A 17,760-nucleotide genomic window follows, 5' to 3' on the forward strand; every position below is an offset into this window, starting at 1 on the left:
ATCCTTAAAAATATGTAACCTCTATTTTCTTAGATTGTGCTGATTGCCCCATTACACCGTATGAGGTACATACAATTACTGAAGTTCCTGTTTTCCAAAATTTTAATCCAATTTTCGTTGTTTTTCTACAATCATGTTTTTAACAAGGTAACTACAGCCTCTCTCTTTCTTTCTGAAGTATTACAATAAGGTTTTGAGAAGAGTCACTCTTAACACGAGGTAAGACTCAAGAAAACCTCAGAACAATTCTGTAATCTCCATTTTTTCTTCCCCCAACATCCAGTTTGGTTTTGGTATATGAAGCAGGTATCTCTCAGCTTAAATTCCCAGTGAATTTTTGATGGCAAGTTTCCATATACCTGCAGAAATGTGCAGCATGCAACTACCAACTGGTCATCTATCTAACAAAGCAGGTTAAGACAGTCCTTTTATTACCCTGCCTTGAATAATTTTCCTGCTTCGTGTCATTCACTGACATGTAAAACACTTCCTGCTGAACACCTGATTCCTTCTTGATTGACAGCTGTCTGTCTTTGTTTCCAACACTTTTCAAGCTTTGCTTCTAGGGACTCTAAGTTCAGCTGCTTAAAAATAATAATATTTTTATCTTTTTCTGTCTTGCTGATGCAATAGCAATTTTTTTTTCTGCAGGTTTTTTTTGTTCCATAGCGTTATCCTTAGCATCCCATTCAGACATTCCACATCTCTGCAATTATTCACGGTTTTGCCATTTCTTCATTTCCCAGAATTTTTCAGATTGTTTAGTACACTGAAGTAAATGATTCCTTGAGGTAAATTGGGTGAAAAGTCATACTGAAAGAAAATTAAAAATAGATGTCCCTACCTGAGGCACCAAGACATCTAAATCCTATTGATTAGTAGTTGACACATTTGGGCATTGCAAGCAAGCTGGAAACTCTGCTTGTGAAGAAGTGGATCAGACATCACTTCAAAACTGAATGTAATAAACAATGGGGAGGGCAGAGAGAGACCTGGAGTACATCTTTGAGCAAACTATACCTTTTCTGCAAGGGTAGAAGTTGAGTGATGTCAGCTCTACTGAGTCTTCCCTTAGGTCCTGTTCAGAAAGTACCAGGTAACACTTGAGTCCACTGGGAGGGAGTTTTTCAGTGCTTTAACTCTGTTATTTATTTATGGTATTTAACTCTGGCTTACCCAGTAAATAAATCAGATGCTTAAAATTAATGTGTGTTAGTGCTTGCTAGATAAGGGCCAGGACAGTCAGCAAAGAGATCTAATAGCTGCTGTCACTAGTTACAATAATTTTATCTTATTTTTTTCCAAGGGTTTGTTGTTGATTAGATTTTGGGTTGTTTTGTTTGGTGTTTTTTGGTTTGGTTTTTTTTTTTTTACTTATGTTTTCAAATATCTTAATTGGTTCATGGTTCTCCTGCAGTTCCACCACCACAGGGAGGATTGGGTTGTCAGGTTTAGAGGGATGAGCATTAGTCTGACAAGTCACCCTGCAGGCCTTCTGATATTTTCTTATCCTCCATTTGTCATGAGTTAGATGTTTTGAAGAGAATTTCGCACAAAGAGGCACATTTAATTTCTCTTCAGGAGGCGGGGATTTATTTAAAATAAAGCTCTAATTTTCCTCATAAAAACCTGGATCCTCCCTTTCCTGTTTCTAAAGTTCATCTCCAACTGGTCTGGCTGCAGCATTTTCCCAAGTTTAAGGAAAGTTGATTTCACTGTGACTCTATGATTTTGGCATAACTGTAAAGGCCTCTCAGTATTTAATGTCAAAAAAACAACCTGATTTCTTTTTTGTTCAGTGTATTTTAAATTTTTCTGTTTGCATTCATGTCACCCCTTGTAGCCAGAGGGTTGTTGGCACTGCTTTGGGGTCCTTTGATCTCAGCCTGTGTGCCTGTCTTCCTCTGGGTGGGAGGAAGGGTACAGGTGCAGCTGCTTCCTTCTCAGAGCATTATTGACAGAAGGTGGGGTGAGGAAGTGTCCTTCCTTTCCCCATGTCTCTGGGAGGGTTTCTTTGCTCGTGTTTCTAAGATAACAGCGTACCTAAAAGTTTTGAGTGATTTGCTTCTCTCTCTTGGCCTGTTCAGGACATTGAGAGAATGCCTTGGGAGGCAGTCCTAGAGGACAAAGGGGTCCAGAAAGGCTGGAACATTGTTCAGGAAAGCAGGCTGTCCCCATGTGCTGTCCCCATGTGCTGTAAGACAAAATGGCAGGGCAGATGACCAGCCTGGCTGAATAGGAAGCTTTTACTGGGACTTAGTGATAACAGGAAGGTTACTTTCTTTGGAAGAGGGGGGCAGGCATATTGTAGTACAGGGATCCAGTTAGGTCAAACAGAGAAAATATAAGGAAGGCAAAAGTCCAGATGGAGCTGGACTAATTTTTGGCTAATGACTTAAAGGGAAAAAAAAGTTTTTACAAATACATCAATTACAAAAAGAGAGCCAGGGAGAATCTCCATCCCTTATTGGTTGCAGGGGGAAACATTGCAACCAAGGATGAGGAAAAGGCTGAAATCCTTAGTGTCTTGTTTGCCTCCATCCCCATTATTCTGACCAGCCACCCCCAGGATATTCAGCCCCCTGAGCTGGAAGATAAGGACAGAGAGCAGCACAGTCCCTCCATAATTCAGGAGGAAGCAGTTAGAGACCTGCTATGGCACCTGGACACCCACGAGTCTATGGGGTGGGTTGGGATCCACCCCAGAGTATTGGGGGATCTGGCTGAGAAGCTCCCCAACCCTCTCTCCATCACCTACCAATGGTCTTGCTTAACAGAGCAGGTCCCAGATGACTGGAGGCTTGCCAGTGGGATGCCCATGTACAAGAAGGGCTGGAAGGAGGATCCAGGGAACTATAGACCTGTCAGCTTGACTTGAGTTGCAGGAGGGGAGGTTTACAGTAGATATTAGGAAGAACTGGATGTGGTGGTCTTAGAAGTCTTTTCCAACTGTGACAATTCTGTGATTCTGTGTGATTCTGTGATTACCTGGTCATAATACTTTTCTCCAGTAAATGAAAGCAATGTATTTTCAACTGCTGATGTTGCTGTGAGGGAAGGAGAGCAGTTTACAAACACCACTATTTTTTTCATTACAAAATTGGACAGAGTCAGAAATATATTATGAGAAAAAATAGGCTCCTGAAACTCCCCTCTCTTCCTGAAGGTTTATGTGGTTTGTATAAATATTTAATTTCTTTGTGTTCCTTCACATTTCTGGCAGTTAAAGTGTGGGGAAGAATCCAGATTAGTGTGAGACATTTTCATAAGTTATTCCATGGGAGGATATTTGTATACTTTTTCTTACAAACTTTAGTTGGACTCCATACATAAACAGGAGCCAAAAGTTTGAAAGCTTTTGAGTGGTGTTTCAGTGAAGTTTCAAAGATACTAATGCTGTGGTGACTCAAATAGATCATAATTTTTGAATAAACAGCTGCATTTCTTCACTGTTGTCTTATGATGTTATTTGAAAACTTTAAGAAGTGTCAGTATTGAGTGACTGTTTTTCAGACATTGCTTGTGAGTTTTATGGCACTGACACATTTCTGATTCAGGAATAATTCTGTGAAAATCTGTGAATTAATACCAGTTTAAAATTTTGCATGTGTTAAATCCATATAAATAAATGAGATATACTATTTAGTTATCCACCTGAAATGAGTGTGTAAAGGACACATCTCAAAATGGCATATAGCTCTCGTACAGTATATTTTAAATCTGCAATGTGCATAAGAGGTATCCTAGAGAAAGAAAATCGATTAGGAAATTCTGAAGTGTTGGAATTATTTCAAAGCAGTGAGCCTCTTTTTATTTTTTCTCTAAGATTCCGAGTACTTAATGATATTATCCACTTCTGCCAGTTTCATCAGATGAGGACCTCTCATCATCTCACATCATGGCATTAACACAGATAAAGCTGCCTAGTTAAAGCCATACTGAGAAATGCATCTCCTACCCTTAGGCTCCTTCCAGCCAGTTTCCAAGGACACTCATCCTCACTATTCCATTGTGGATCCAACGACCCTTTTCCCAGCTGATAGTGACATCAGTATCTGGCAAAGGTTGAATATTTACTCCTTGGCACACCCCTCTTGCCTGGTTTCTTGCACAGCTCTTACTCTAATTGAAACAAACATGATCACTGAGATAAGCCTGTGCTATATTTGATTATTTGCCTGCTGCTTCACAAATGAAGCTTGTTGCTGACTCACCAAACAAGACAGGTGCTATTTACAGAGCCCAGGCACTGCTTTGAAAACTCTAAGTCTGTGGCTAAGCAAGCAGCAAGGGAATCCTCTCTTTTTCCCCCTCCAAAACCCAGCTTTCACTGTACAGCTAGGTTCTTAGGTTTGCACTTGAAAGGCAGAGCTGGCAATCTGCTGCATGGCTGACATACCACTTAGTCATCAACCCTTTTAGCATTTGCATGCACTTAGTTGTTTTTTTGCTTTCAGACACAAAGGGTTCAGCATCAGATTTTGACACACACACATGCTGCTGTCCCGAAGGATTCGCTTGAGCAGGCTGGCTCGCAGCTGCTGCGCTTTCCACCAGTTAAATTGACAGATACCTACTGAGAGGAGTTGCTAGGAGAAGGTGAATAGTCATCATTACAGCGTATTCCTTCAATAACAACCTGTAGAGCTCTCTGATTTCTCTTCTGCAGGGATTTCTGCATGTCTTCACTACTGACTTAGCCCTTTTACAGTAATATTTTTACTGAGAGGCTGGTAGATATTTATTCATTAAGAATAAATTCAGGATCAGCTAAAGAGAGAAAAGCTCTGGCATTTGAGCACTCACTCTTTTTGTAGGGTGATGTGGCTGATACTGGCTTCTACCATCTGCGTTCCTATTGCAGCCTGTTCCTTCAACCTGCAGAGCAGAAATCAGCTTTTCTTCTGGATTGTTAAAGCCCTTCACATTTATCCTGCATTGGAATGAATTACAGTCCATCTTAAGGCATATTTTGTGCTTGTGTGCGTGTTCCTACAGCAGAAAAAGCGCACGAGGAAGGAGCTTGAGCAGTCAGTAGTATAGGAGCTGGCTCACCCCTATGGATTATACTTGTGAGGTCAGAGGAGCTGTGTGTATTTGCACTGTGCTTGGGAGGGAGGGGAGGAAGTGGATTTGTCTATCAAAGTGAATAGCAATTCAGGCAGGATCAACCCTCAGCTGTTCTAATTCTGATGTTTTGATACGACAGCAGCTACTGCCTAACATGCGTGGATCTTCTGACATTTGTAGTGGACTAAAGAATGCTTGTACTTGCTGCTGAGCCTGACTGTAATTGTATTGCTGTAGGACAATAACGATGGGGGCTCGAGCAACAGAAACAACTCAGGAGCTGGAAAGGACCTCTATAAAGTATCAAATAGGAGGACATGCAGAGAAAATGTGGCAACGGCTCAAAGGAATGTGAGTAACTTCTCTCCTTGGCTTTTGTTCTGTTCCCTGGGAAAGATTGTTTTCATCTGTTGTTAAAATGACTAATTAGCAAAAAAGGAGGGTTATCTCAATGCTCCAAATAGTATTTGCTTTCCATCATTCTCCTGTTTGGTGGTATTTAGAGTAATGCTAGACTCTTTAAAAGATTATTACCCTCATTGAAAAGATAAGTACTGAGAGTTATTATCCAAATTGAAATGCAGGTAAGTCCTTTCAGCTTGACACTTCCATAGCTCCGATATGATTTTGTAAATAGTATTTTCAGAATCACTATTGCTGGAGCTGTTTCATCATTCCTGTCAGTATATATGGGAAAGTATATTATTGCATTTCCATAGGAAATATCAATACTTTGCCTTTGAGAGTGCAGGTAAAGAGGTCTGTATTAAAAAGTGATTAGCTATTAGGAAGATGCAATATCTCTGGTTTTTTGTCAGTTATTACGGTGCTCAGTAATGCTAAAACCTGACTGAAGGACTATTTGAAGGGGCCACTATGCACTTGCTGTGTCTAATTTGCTCCTCTCAAATGCAGTTTTCAGTGTATTCATTTGGTGCAGATCAGTAAATAAACATCTGCAATTTGTCAGTGAGAAACTCCGCCAAACTAACGTGCTCTAAACCCTTTTAACTTCAACACCTCCTTTTAAGTATTTGTCTGGTTTTCTGTTCTGGAAGCTGATGTCAGGGTGTTATAAAGAAATATTTTATATTTATTGCTTTGGAAGCAAGGAAATGGCACTATTATTTTTGCTGGAAATATTTGAAATACAAGTTTCTAAAGGCATTACACAGATGCCATATAGTGCCTTATCTGTTGAAGGGAAACGGGTTACTTGCTGACATTACTGGATGCATTGGCTATGGTACTGCCTGTTTCCCCCATGTATCTGGGGATGTTCAAGCTGGCTGTGAGAAAGGGAGTTGCCACCATCTGCATTTGTTCAAGAACTTTGTTTGTTTCATATAGAGTCGCTTCTCTGTCATGACCAAGGATTTATTGGAACTTCTCTGTGATACTTTTGAGTATTTGCTCTGAATCCTCTCATCAGTCCGTGATGAATCTGACGATGATGTACTTGAGGTTATGGACTTTGGGAACAATCATAGAAATCCCAAAGTGTACGTAAGAGAACAAATCTTTTGATCGCTTCCTGATGCCACACAACTTGCCTCCAAGTTACACTGTGAGAGATCTCTGTCAGTTTGTGCAGACTTCCATGTGTGTAGGGTCTAAGCTGCTGCTTTTGTTTGTTCTGTAAGTTCTCTGTTATTACCAGGCTCTTAGGATGAAACATTTCCTTTCAGCTGCCTCTGGAATGGTTCTATTAAACTAACCAAGGTAAATAACTAAACAGTGACACTCTGTACAGCAGCTCCAGGAAATAGGATTCATACTTCTTTAGGAGTACTTACAAGAATAACCAGAGTTCATGATGTATCAAAATCAAGTGGAAAATAAGCCTTTGAAATCTGTGCACCTTTTTGATTGGTGCCGACCTCATGACTGTTGAGACTACAGGACAAGATACTGCTAAAATATTTGTATTTAAGAGAAACAGGTTACGTCATTAGCTATGTGCTCAGCTTCTTCAGAGTTCCCAATTATTTCATTTTAATCATTGGAAATCACTGAGTAGTCGATATTATGAATACTGTATGGGGAAAATTCGAAGAGTTGAATTTTTCAGAGCAGACCTCTGCTTAGCTGGCAGTATAAGCATGGATTTATTTTGCTGATGCACAGATATCAAAGTAGAACTATGTTTGTATGTGGTAGGGGAGAGAGACAGATAAGTGGGACTGTCATGGTTAATCTGATTTGGGAAGAATTCTTCTGCCAATTTTAGGTTAGGAGAATTGTTTCATCTTAGGAATGGGAACTGTTCATGAAACCAAATATATAAGAAGCCATATTATCAAATTTTTAAAGTAGTATACAGTAGTATATATACTCTGAAGCTGAGACATGGTATGAATTGTGAAGCTGAATCTGTTCTTGCTGATAGAGTCCACAGGCCTACAGTTTTCTCCAATGTGTACATGTGATTCCAGTGCAGTTCTGTGATATTTTGCCAGTTGGGAATGCTTATTATCTTCTTGCAAGAAGGTATTATTTCTGTAAGAAAACTGAATTTCATTTAGATAACCATCTGGGTAGTGTTTAAAGGCTGCATAACAGGTCTGTCCTTTAAATGAGCTTTTATTTTCTGTTGGCATTTCAGCTTTTCACATAATAGACATTTATTTATGGATTTGGCTGCAGAATTCTGTATACATTTAACCTCATATATCTTAGAGTATTTTTGTTATTGTTTTGTTGTTTTTTTTAAATACTTTTGAAAATGCAGACTGTTCAATAAGGTACTTGAGTTGCTTATGCTTAAAGAGAAATGAAAATCCTTATTTGCATGCTCAGTAAGAAAAGATGGGTATTTTGGAAGCTTGAATGAAGGCCTTTCTCCAGGTTTTCTACTCTATGGGCTTGCTAACCTAATGCTGTCCCTCAGTCCTGTGATGGAGGCTTGGATGTTTTCAATAAAATGAAAAACATATCTAATTTTCCTCAGATCCATATAGCCCTACAGTGAAGAGCTGCTTTCTGCATGGCAAGTGAAAAGCCAACTTTATTTTTTTTTTTAATTGCAATTGCATCAATGCTATAAGCAAAAAGATTATTATCTGACAAGAAGAAATTAATTGCTTTCTGTTTACGGTGTACTTTGGCTGTCTGCTACTTCACTCAATGTCAACCACAGAACAGTCAGGTGCTCCCTCTACCCCCTATCTTATTTTATAAGTATGCAAGTAGCTTCTTGTATCCCCACCACTCTTGAATCTAGTATTAGGGATGAATTCCATTTCTGAGCTTTGAATTCATTAGTGAGAAAATAACTTACTTTTCATACAGATACATGTTTGCTAGAATTGTCTTTAAAAGGCCAGAAAATCTCTGAATGGAAAATTTAAAATCCAAGGTCCCAGGAGTCTGTGGTTTGGAGTTCACATGCTGTGAGAATAGGATCCTACATGTAATTGTTACTGATTTAAAGAGAGAATGTTTGTTATTGCCATCACTGACCTAAAACTCATTTAGATGACAAAAGAGATTTGAGAAAAAGCATAAGCTACTTTTGCCTTCACATCCAACATAATATACCCCAATTTTGGCAGAAGGGAGAAATAAAGGAAAAGAGCTGAAATTACAGATTAATAACTATGATAAAAAATGGTGAGATAGAAACTGTCACTGCTAACTACATTACAAACAAATTGATATACAGTTCAAGTAGTTTTTACTTTTAATGTCACCTATTTTTGTAATTTTTCCTAATGTGAGAACTTTTCTTTAAAGGAAAATCTTAAGTGGTTAAGAGAAATCCAAATTACAACTATTTATAAAGGGAATTTAAGTATAATTAAATCTGATATTTGTCAAATATCATTTCAGAAATGCTCTGAACAGGAAATTGAAGAAATCATATAATAATTTAGCTGTTGATTGATATGTATCCCATTAGTGTCACAATTACAGTAAGAGTTCCTTTATAAATTATGAATGGCTTCTTTTGATTTTGAAAGGAAGTCTGTTTTGTACCTGAGCAGTCAAGGTAAAAATTTATAATTATAACTTTGTAACTTAAAAATATGTGTCTAATTAATTTTATAAGATGATAAGTGTTAGAATTTTCAGTAACTATCGATATTTCAGTAGCCTACTATTAACAATTTGGAGAACTCTTTTTATCCAGTCATATTACATTAACGATACTGTTATTAGAAAGATATTTCCATTATTATCGCGTACACAAGACACAGAATTAATTTTCTGGTTCATACTAGATTTTTTTCCTGCAATTTCTGGCACATATCAGTGCTTTTGATAGATTAGAGTAAATGCTAATCCTCCAGTTTACTATGGGTAGGTGAATTGCTGTGCTTATAGAAATGATTGCAAATCGAGGGAGTGGGGCACAAGCTATAATTTGCCTATGATATCACTAAGAATAGCAGGAGCATGTCTTTACAGCTCGCAGACTTTCTAAATAATATAGGATAATAAAACTCCCCGTTTGAAAGACTTTACATGTGTACAAACACCTCTCACATGTGCTTCCAATTAATATTAAGTATTTTATCTAAGACCATTGCAAAGGAAATAAGATAACATTTTATGCAGCTGACTGATAAATAGCAATTAAATGAGTCTCATATTTCTGTATTCTTATTTAGCTTAGGTTTCTGAATCTACTTATGCTACATCAAACACTTTAAAGACTTCCTAAAAGATGCTTTCTGTGACAATTTAGTTTATAAATGTTCAAGTCAGATCTCTGCCTAGAAAGAGGCTGTGTATAATCCACTACACAAATAATTACTTTGCTCCTATTTTGAACTCCTGCCAGCTACTTGTGCAGGGGCCCTTGTTTGCCCTTCAGACTGACCAATTATTATAAATGTTTCTTTCAAAAACTTCATTCTCCAGTTTAGCTGATGAACACTGAAGCACGCCACAAAACCATTAGCAGTTTCTCAGTTATTGGTTCAGAGTTCATACTGCCCTCCCATGTGGAGCAGCTTCTGCTCCACCTCAACTTGTGAAGTCAAAGTATCTGGATAGGCTTGTCTGGATAATTATATGGAGTTGGAAAGATGCAAATGCTTAAATACTGAAATTACACAGTTACTTGTGGAAGTTATTATAAAAATAGGCATTGACTTCATCCAGCTGAAGGAGAAACATAACCTCAAGTTCATAAAAACAGCACCTGAGAGAAGTTTTCCTGTGCAATGTCAAAATAATAATTTAGGAGTTAACCAAGCATTTAGGACAATTCCATTTTGTTTGCATTTGCCATCAAGTCTGGTTTACTCCTGATATAATTTCTTGAGGAGGGCTAGAACAATTACAATTGTTTCCTTTGCCATTTACTGGAGGCTATTAGAAAACCAAGGCTAAAAAGATTTAGGATTTACTGTATGGTAGCAAGACCCCCAGTGTTACCAGTGTTACCATACTGTAGTCACCAATGTAATTTATGGAACTTACTTTAAAATAAGGCCTCATGGAGAGGAGCTATAAAGGTGATCATATAAAGTCAATTCTTTAATATAACTGAGGAGATAGAGAAAACTGAGCAGTTGTGACTACAGTAAGAGAGGGAATTGAATTCTGTCTTGGTGAAGGGAAGCTGAACAGAAAATGAGTAATCAGTGATGAAGGTATGGCTGGCAATGAAGTGACTCAGTTTACATGGTCCAAGAAGCTTTACAATTAGTCAGGCAATGGTGCAGACTAAAGATGCAAGCTTTCTGCCCAGCTTCCCTTTTTCTTTTAGAAATCTGTTTAGACTTATGTTGAGGTACTGAAGGCATTTAGTATCTGTTAAAAGCTGCAGCTGATGGTGAAGTAGTCTGTGACTCAGGAACAGTGATCTGAAAGGAGCACGTGAGTTATTCACTGGGTGATCTGACTATTTGCCCCTGTATGCAATTTCTTAAGTAGAAGTAAAAAGATTTTAACATGGCTCATTGAATTTATTCTGGTGGATTCTGCTAGAAAAGTGATTTCCAAACTGGTCTGCTGTGAGCCAAGGTTTGTCAGTTACAAAGTCCCTTAAAGATGACTTTTTTCAGCAGCCATCATATATTAAGTTGTTGCCCAAGATTCATTCTTGCAACTCTCATTGCTGTCTCCATGCTATTTTAGCTGCTCTAGTATGACTGGGTTTGATGCTGTGCAGAGAATTCTGCTTAGTTAAAAATAACCCATAATGGCATTTTTAACCTCTGCCATAATTTTAAACTTCAGTCAGTTCTAGGTTGGATGTGTTCAGTGTTTACATGCCTAATTACATCCTTAAAACAGAGGAAGTTGTCTGAGGGTAGAAATATCTGAAGTTAAAGTGAAGGGAGATGATCCAGCTTGAGCAGCTCTCCAACAAAACAATTATATTTTTAAGTGCTTTATTCTTTAATACTGTAAATCCTTTTCTTGGGTGCCTGGTATAGGATCAAAACATGACAGAAAGTATCGATCCAATATGAACTTGTCCTGAGGGTTCAATTTAATTCCAATATTTTTGAAAAGTTAACTTTGAACTAGGAGATTTTATGAAGATCAAGTATTGCCCACATCACTAGAGTTTTATGATTCATCAGATAACATCTGTGCTCCTCTAGCCACCAGAAAGCAGATCTGAAAGAAAGTCAGTATAAACCAGTGTTGTATACTTTTGCTAATTCAAGAAAATTGTAATAACATGTTTGCATCTCACCTGAGTCAGTGAGATGCTAATCACCTGCTAGGAAATCTATAGCTAGCAGTTACAGAACTGGAACTTACCCCCCAAAGCCCCTTGATTGCCATTGCTGTATAAAGCTCTTTGCCACCACTGGCAATAATTTGGATGTCTCCAATTAAAAAGGAAAACTGCTGTATTAAAAACTGCTGTATTAAAAGTTTATTCTTCTTGACCTGAATGCCCTAAGAATGAATACTCATTAGTTACCATTGTGCTGTTTATGGTTTGTACAAGGAAGAAGGAAAGTAATGGTATTTAATATGAGCTCTTTGGAATGAGTAAAAGAAATAACACTCATCTGAGTCAGTGTCATAAAATGTCAAAGGAAAAAAAAAAAATCAAAAATTTCTAAGTTGCTTCTCTGGTGATTTATGCAAATACATCTGATTTTAGACCTGCCAGACAAACCGGCGTACCTGGAGGTATCATCTGCTGAAGAATAGAAAAATGTGAGGCAAACATTAATTTCTCTGGAATCTGTAGTAGTTCTACAGATATCACTCTAAGGGTGGTTTTTTTGTTTGTTTGTTTGTTTTTTACAAAGGGAATGTGTTTTTCACAAGTCTCCCCCACTGATCTCCTGGCTTCTGCATGGTGGCATAACTAAATGTTTATAATCATAGTCACTCAGCACTTTTGTCTGGTTTTGTTGCTATTTATTTAATGAGTTTTTCAGCTTTAGAGGCTGTTGCATTCCAGCAGTGCAGCCTTCCAAGCATAATGCAGATATTAATTGGTGCAGTGTTATTTAACAAAGAGAGATCCAAAGGAAGATGTTTGTCTATGAAAGTGCTTGCATTACGTTATCTATTGTTTGACATTGGCTGCTGGTTTTTTGACCCAACCCTTCTCCAGACTTTTGGCGCCCTCAGGAAACAAGTAGCCTCCATAAATATTACCCAGACATTTAATTGTTGTGAATTTCTCTGATAAATAGTGTTTGGAGGCACTTATATTTGAATTGTTCACTGTTAGTGTAATTTATGTCAGAAAGACACTAAAGAACAGACTACTGGCTAGTATTTACTTCTTTATTTTGTTCATCTCAAATACAGAACTCTTTTTCTGCCTGGGAAAATTGAAATGAAATATTATTGCTGTTGGTTTTTCTGCTAAGTTGTCTGAAGAATTTATTGAAGAATCAAGATCTGGTATCACGCTTACCTGCAATTTTATGCTTTGCATTTTTATTTACCGTTTGCTTTGACTAGTTTATTTTTTGTCTTTTTTTTTGTTTGTTTGTTTTGTTTTGGGTTTTTTTTTTGTTAATACTTCTGACACCAATTAACCACATTTAGTAGCTTTCTTTTTCCTTTGAATTAAAAGCTTGACGAGGGCTTGAAATTCATTCCTCTAAACTGAAAAATTTTTATTAACATCGGTGTCTTTCCTAGCCCCAGATAAATTCAGTCAAGATAAGTGAGACACTTTTTTGGTAGAGATGCCAAACATGCCAGGCTTAGCTGGAGCTGCAAGTGGTTGTCCCTACTGAGAGTCTCTTCTTATCATCAGTGTGTTATTTTCTGGTGCATAGGCAACAGTTCTGCAAAGAGTGTTACATCATTGACATTGATTTCCATTAGGGTGGGCTGGAATGCTGAATTCCTCCTGTTCTGAAGAAAATGAAATACATTTAAAAACTTTGAAAAAAGACACCAAAATGAAGTCCTCAGGAGAATGACAATTCTGAAATGTCTTTTAAAAAATTTGATTCTCCATCTCCTTTTGACTTTTTCTGCTTCCAAGGCCATAAACTGAGGTCGCAGTAAACAGGCTATTTGGAAAGTGGTGGTTCTGGTCCCTGTGCTGCCAAATATTAGAGCACAAAGAAGCACAGCTCTGAGCAATCCAGCTGAATAGTATCTGTCAGATAGATACAATTTAATGAGAAAAGTAAACTGCATAATCAAGCAATGAAAAAGTGCAATTAGAAAATTACTGGCCAATTGATTTAATTATTTTCAGCTCATCTAGAAAAAGATTGAATTTTATGGATTTTTATTATTCCCTGTAATATACTGTTGTGACAAGTAAACTCTATTTTAGTATTACATCTCTCTTGAACAGACATTATTGGTCTTACTTCTAAGTAACTGGAACAAAAATGAGACTTCAAATTAATTTACCTATGACTATTTATTCTATGTGTGTGTACATACAGTTTTCTAAATGTGTTTTACAGAAAAATACATCAGGAATTTTAAAATTTTTATTTATTTATTTATTTATTTTCAGTAAAACTTTGGTTGGTTACAAGCCCAAGTTAATAACTTGGAAGGAAAAGCAGCACTGTTAAATGTAAAAGGAGTGAAAAAATTTTATACTTCTCAAGTTTATTTCTCCTAGATACTTTCTGGTTTATGTAAATTTTGTTTAAAGTATTATTATTATATTTTTGTTAAAAGTTCTTTACTTAAAATCCCATAGATTAAAAACTTTGGCTCATTTGGACCTTTTGACTTTGAAGTTCCTTCCTAAGGAGACAGATTTCTTGTTTCTCTAGAAATGCTAAAAAATATTTGTTAAAGACATATCAAAATGAAGAATGTTAATAAGATACACATGTATATAGTTCAGTGATAATTGTGAGGAAGCTTTGCCTCCAAGAGGGAAATGTTTAGTTCTATTTTTAGTTGTTCTCTTGAGGATACACAGAATCATACTACACTTAATCTTAGCTCAGTGGTTTGGTTTGCCATTGTCTGCCTTGTATGAGCTGCACATCAAAAAAGGTTTCTCTCTCCATTTGCTTGCTAAAATATCCTCAATGTTCTAGAAATGTATAAATATATTATGTGTAAAAGTAAGCAGACACAAAAGCTTCAGAATACTTTGGTTCAGAACATTTCTGAACCTGTGTAATTCATCAGTTTTCTGGCTTTGTAATTACAAAAAAGAACAATGCATACTTAGTAACTCTCTGCTGCTAAGTGGGTTATGTCAGATGATCTTTTTGTAAGAAATGAAAAATATTAGGTTAGTTCTGGATACATGAAAGAGTCAATCTTGGTTTACCATGAGGTCAAATTTACCCTTCTAGCTCTGATCTTTTCTTTATGACAAAGGGCTGTATCCAGAATGCTGCTCTGGGTAGCTTAAAAATATCCTTGTGTTCACATATAAGACGAACACAAAATGTAAAGAGTGGATAACAAGTGTCACAGCTTAGCAGTTTGTGTGGACTACAAACCTAGGACAGAATTCCTCTCCATACCACCTGCCCCCAAGGGAAGATAAAAGGGGAATAAAAATGGGAGACTAAGTTGGAAACTGAAAACAATTGGATACAGATTTACTAACACAAGAGAAAGGCAATAACATAAAGGGTAAAGTATCAAATAGATACAACTATATATATATATGTATATATATTTATACAACCCAATAGATAGCATGGGGTGAGCTGGTGGTAAAGGGCAGCAGCACAGCCAGGAGGAAGTGGGAAGAAAAGAGGGCAGAGCTGCTGACTTTCCCAATCTTTATAGAGTTTGGCAGGAAATGGGAGAGAATAGATCCCTCCCTTTGCATCTGCCCCTCTCAGAGTCCAAAAGCCCTCCTTCTTTAGTTCCTCCTCTTCAAATGGTGACACTGAGTTAACGAAATTATGGAATTTCCTATGATTTTTAAGTAAAACCTTTTAGTTTGAAAGTTCAGAACATTTTTATCATCAGTTAAGTGCAAAAATAGGTATGGGAGATGAGGACTCAGAAGTTGTGGAGTCCTTGAATCTAATTACTATCTAGGGAAACATGACTGTTACAGAAATTATTTTTTAAATACTTTTCAACATTTATCTTTAGATGTTAAATGTAATCTCAAGACATGCTTAGTTTGAATGATCAAGGGAATAGAATGAAACTTTATACTTTAAGACATCAACTTCAATAAAGGAAGATTTAAAGGGCAATATTCTTGATGAAAAGGTAGAATTCATCGGTGTTTTAGAGATTAGCTGTGTTCCTTTCACTCCCAGTAAAGAAAAACAGTATTGCAGCTTTATGTATGGTGACTCTACATTGAAATAGACTCAGAAAGATACTGTGCAAAGCTCTGTAATGGCAATGTAAAGTGACAACAGATGTGATTTCTCACACTAAAATGCATTCTTATAATTTGACAATGTCTAACATTATGATCATACTCCTGGCATGAAATTGAAATTTTTCTAAACTGTACAAACTATATTAAATCTGTGTTTATCTGGCACCCATGCCTTACTAAAGTTGGCAGACCACCACATGTACGGGACCAGTTCCAGCCTTTTACATGGGCATGAGTGCAAAAAACTCCATGTGATGCTTCACTTCTGAAAACTAATAGCTGATTCTAACTAAAGGGCAGCTGCATGCTTCTGCATACTTCTGTGTCTCAGCAAAGGTACTTCATGGCCCAGCTATGGGTCCTGCTTGCTTTTATCCAACCCATTAGGCTCTCCAAGTCCTGGCTGTACTGGGACTGTGTGGTTCAATCTGAAAGATCTGAAAATCTTGTAGCTTTGTGAGACTACAGTTCACAAATGTAAGGAAATATAAGATCCAGCATTCACTTTGTTCCTTTAGGTAAAATAGGGTGCTTGACTACAGAGTTTTTTGAAATGGACAGTGTGAAAGAGGTTTGGGGTTTTTGAATGAGGAAGAAAGGTATGTAATAGTTTTTGTGGCATAATTAACATGATACAGTTGATGTCCATGGAGCATAGACCAGAGAACTTCAGACTGTGATTTCTCCACCAAGTCCATAATTTAATTAAATTAGCCTGGTTCTCATCTCACACTGGTATAATTGAAGGCTATTGAATTACAACAGAATAAATGCGATCTCAGAACAGATTTGCTTTATTGTGACAAAAGAACACAATATTTCGTAATATTAGTTACTGAATGTGATTCTTCTTTTCTTAATTTCCAAGTGAGAAGTCACCTGATATGACAAGAATTAAGCTTTCTCTCGTTTTTTTGTTTGGTGGTGTTTTGGTTTGGTTTTTTTTCCTTTTTTGTTTTCTTCTTTTCTTTTTTTTTCCCCCCAATCATTCTTCCAAAGGAAAGAAACATGTTTACCTCCCTTTGTCTATCACTTGGCTGAAGCTATTATAGTAACACAGAAACAGATTGCATCAAATTTGCTATTTATTGCTAAAATTTTGGATTTTTGCCCACTCTCACTGATGAGCCCTGTTTTTCTGGGTAGACAAACTAAGGATGGGCTCCTCAGCTCCCATGAACTTGATTGCATCCCAGTTTGTCATTAAATTTATTTTTAATAATAAAATCAGCAGATTGTAATTTGTGTTATGATCATCACAAATAGATCTCACCACGTTTAATCCAAGTGTGAAACTTGGACTGTGCAGATGAGAGGAGTTAAAAGGGTGAAGAAAAAACAGCTGGACAGCATAATCTAAAATTTTATTTTAGCAGTTTATCCGTAGCAATTTAGAGGATGGGAACAGGGAGCAAGGGAGAGACAGAAGGGAAGGGATACTTTTATCAAATGCCACCCCCACTTTAAACAAGTCTTGCAGTCTTCTCTAGTGCAGCATTCAGATAGCATGATATGCAGAGTATTGTACAGTATAAGGTATAACAGTAGAAGTATGGGACACATTAAGTGACTAAATTGTAAATGTTGTACTTGAATTTTCTATAGGTAGCTGAATGCTTCTCACTATACACTCAGCACTGCTGAAAGTTGATAATAAATAAAAGTTAGAAATTTTGTTTTTTCCCTGCTGAGTTGCCTCAGAGGAAAGTGTCAGAAACACAAAAGCATTTGTTGCTTCACTTCATGATTAAATCCAGCCTTCCCCATTGAGAGAACTCTTTTCTTTTGCATTATTACCATGTTACAAAATGTCTCTTGCCATCACAAATACTACAGTTTCCCTATGCTTCTCTTCCTAATTAACACTGGAAGCCATTCCGAACATTTTGAGTCTAGAGGCTGCCATTCCTTCATGTGTAAAAAGGTAAGCTCAGAACTTATCCATGGAAAAAAGATGTTTTACT

At 37.1% G+C, this 17,760-nt stretch overlaps 1 protein-coding gene across 2 annotated transcripts in view; it reads left to right on the forward strand.

Moving 5' to 3' along the window:
- Positions 1-17,760, forward strand: part of PDE1A (phosphodiesterase 1A) — a 175,478-nt gene that overhangs the window by 21,850 nt on the left and 135,868 nt on the right. The window contains exons 1-2 of one of the 2 annotated variants that reach the window (XM_071747190.1): positions 4,341-4,599; positions 5,308-5,421. In XM_071747190.1, coding sequence (XP_071603291.1) covers positions 5,318-5,421 — 104 coding nt within the window. In that variant the 5' untranslated portion in view covers positions 4,341-4,599; positions 5,308-5,317. Of the gene's footprint in view, positions 1-4,340; positions 4,600-5,307; positions 5,422-17,760 lie in introns of those variants that run through there. The other variant, XM_071747188.1, reaches the window with a different exon arrangement.

Source organism: Heliangelus exortis, chromosome 6 (genome assembly GCF_036169615.1).
Source record: "Heliangelus exortis chromosome 6, bHelExo1.hap1, whole genome shotgun sequence".
NCBI lineage: Eukaryota > Metazoa > Chordata > Aves > Apodiformes > Trochilidae > Heliangelus > Heliangelus exortis.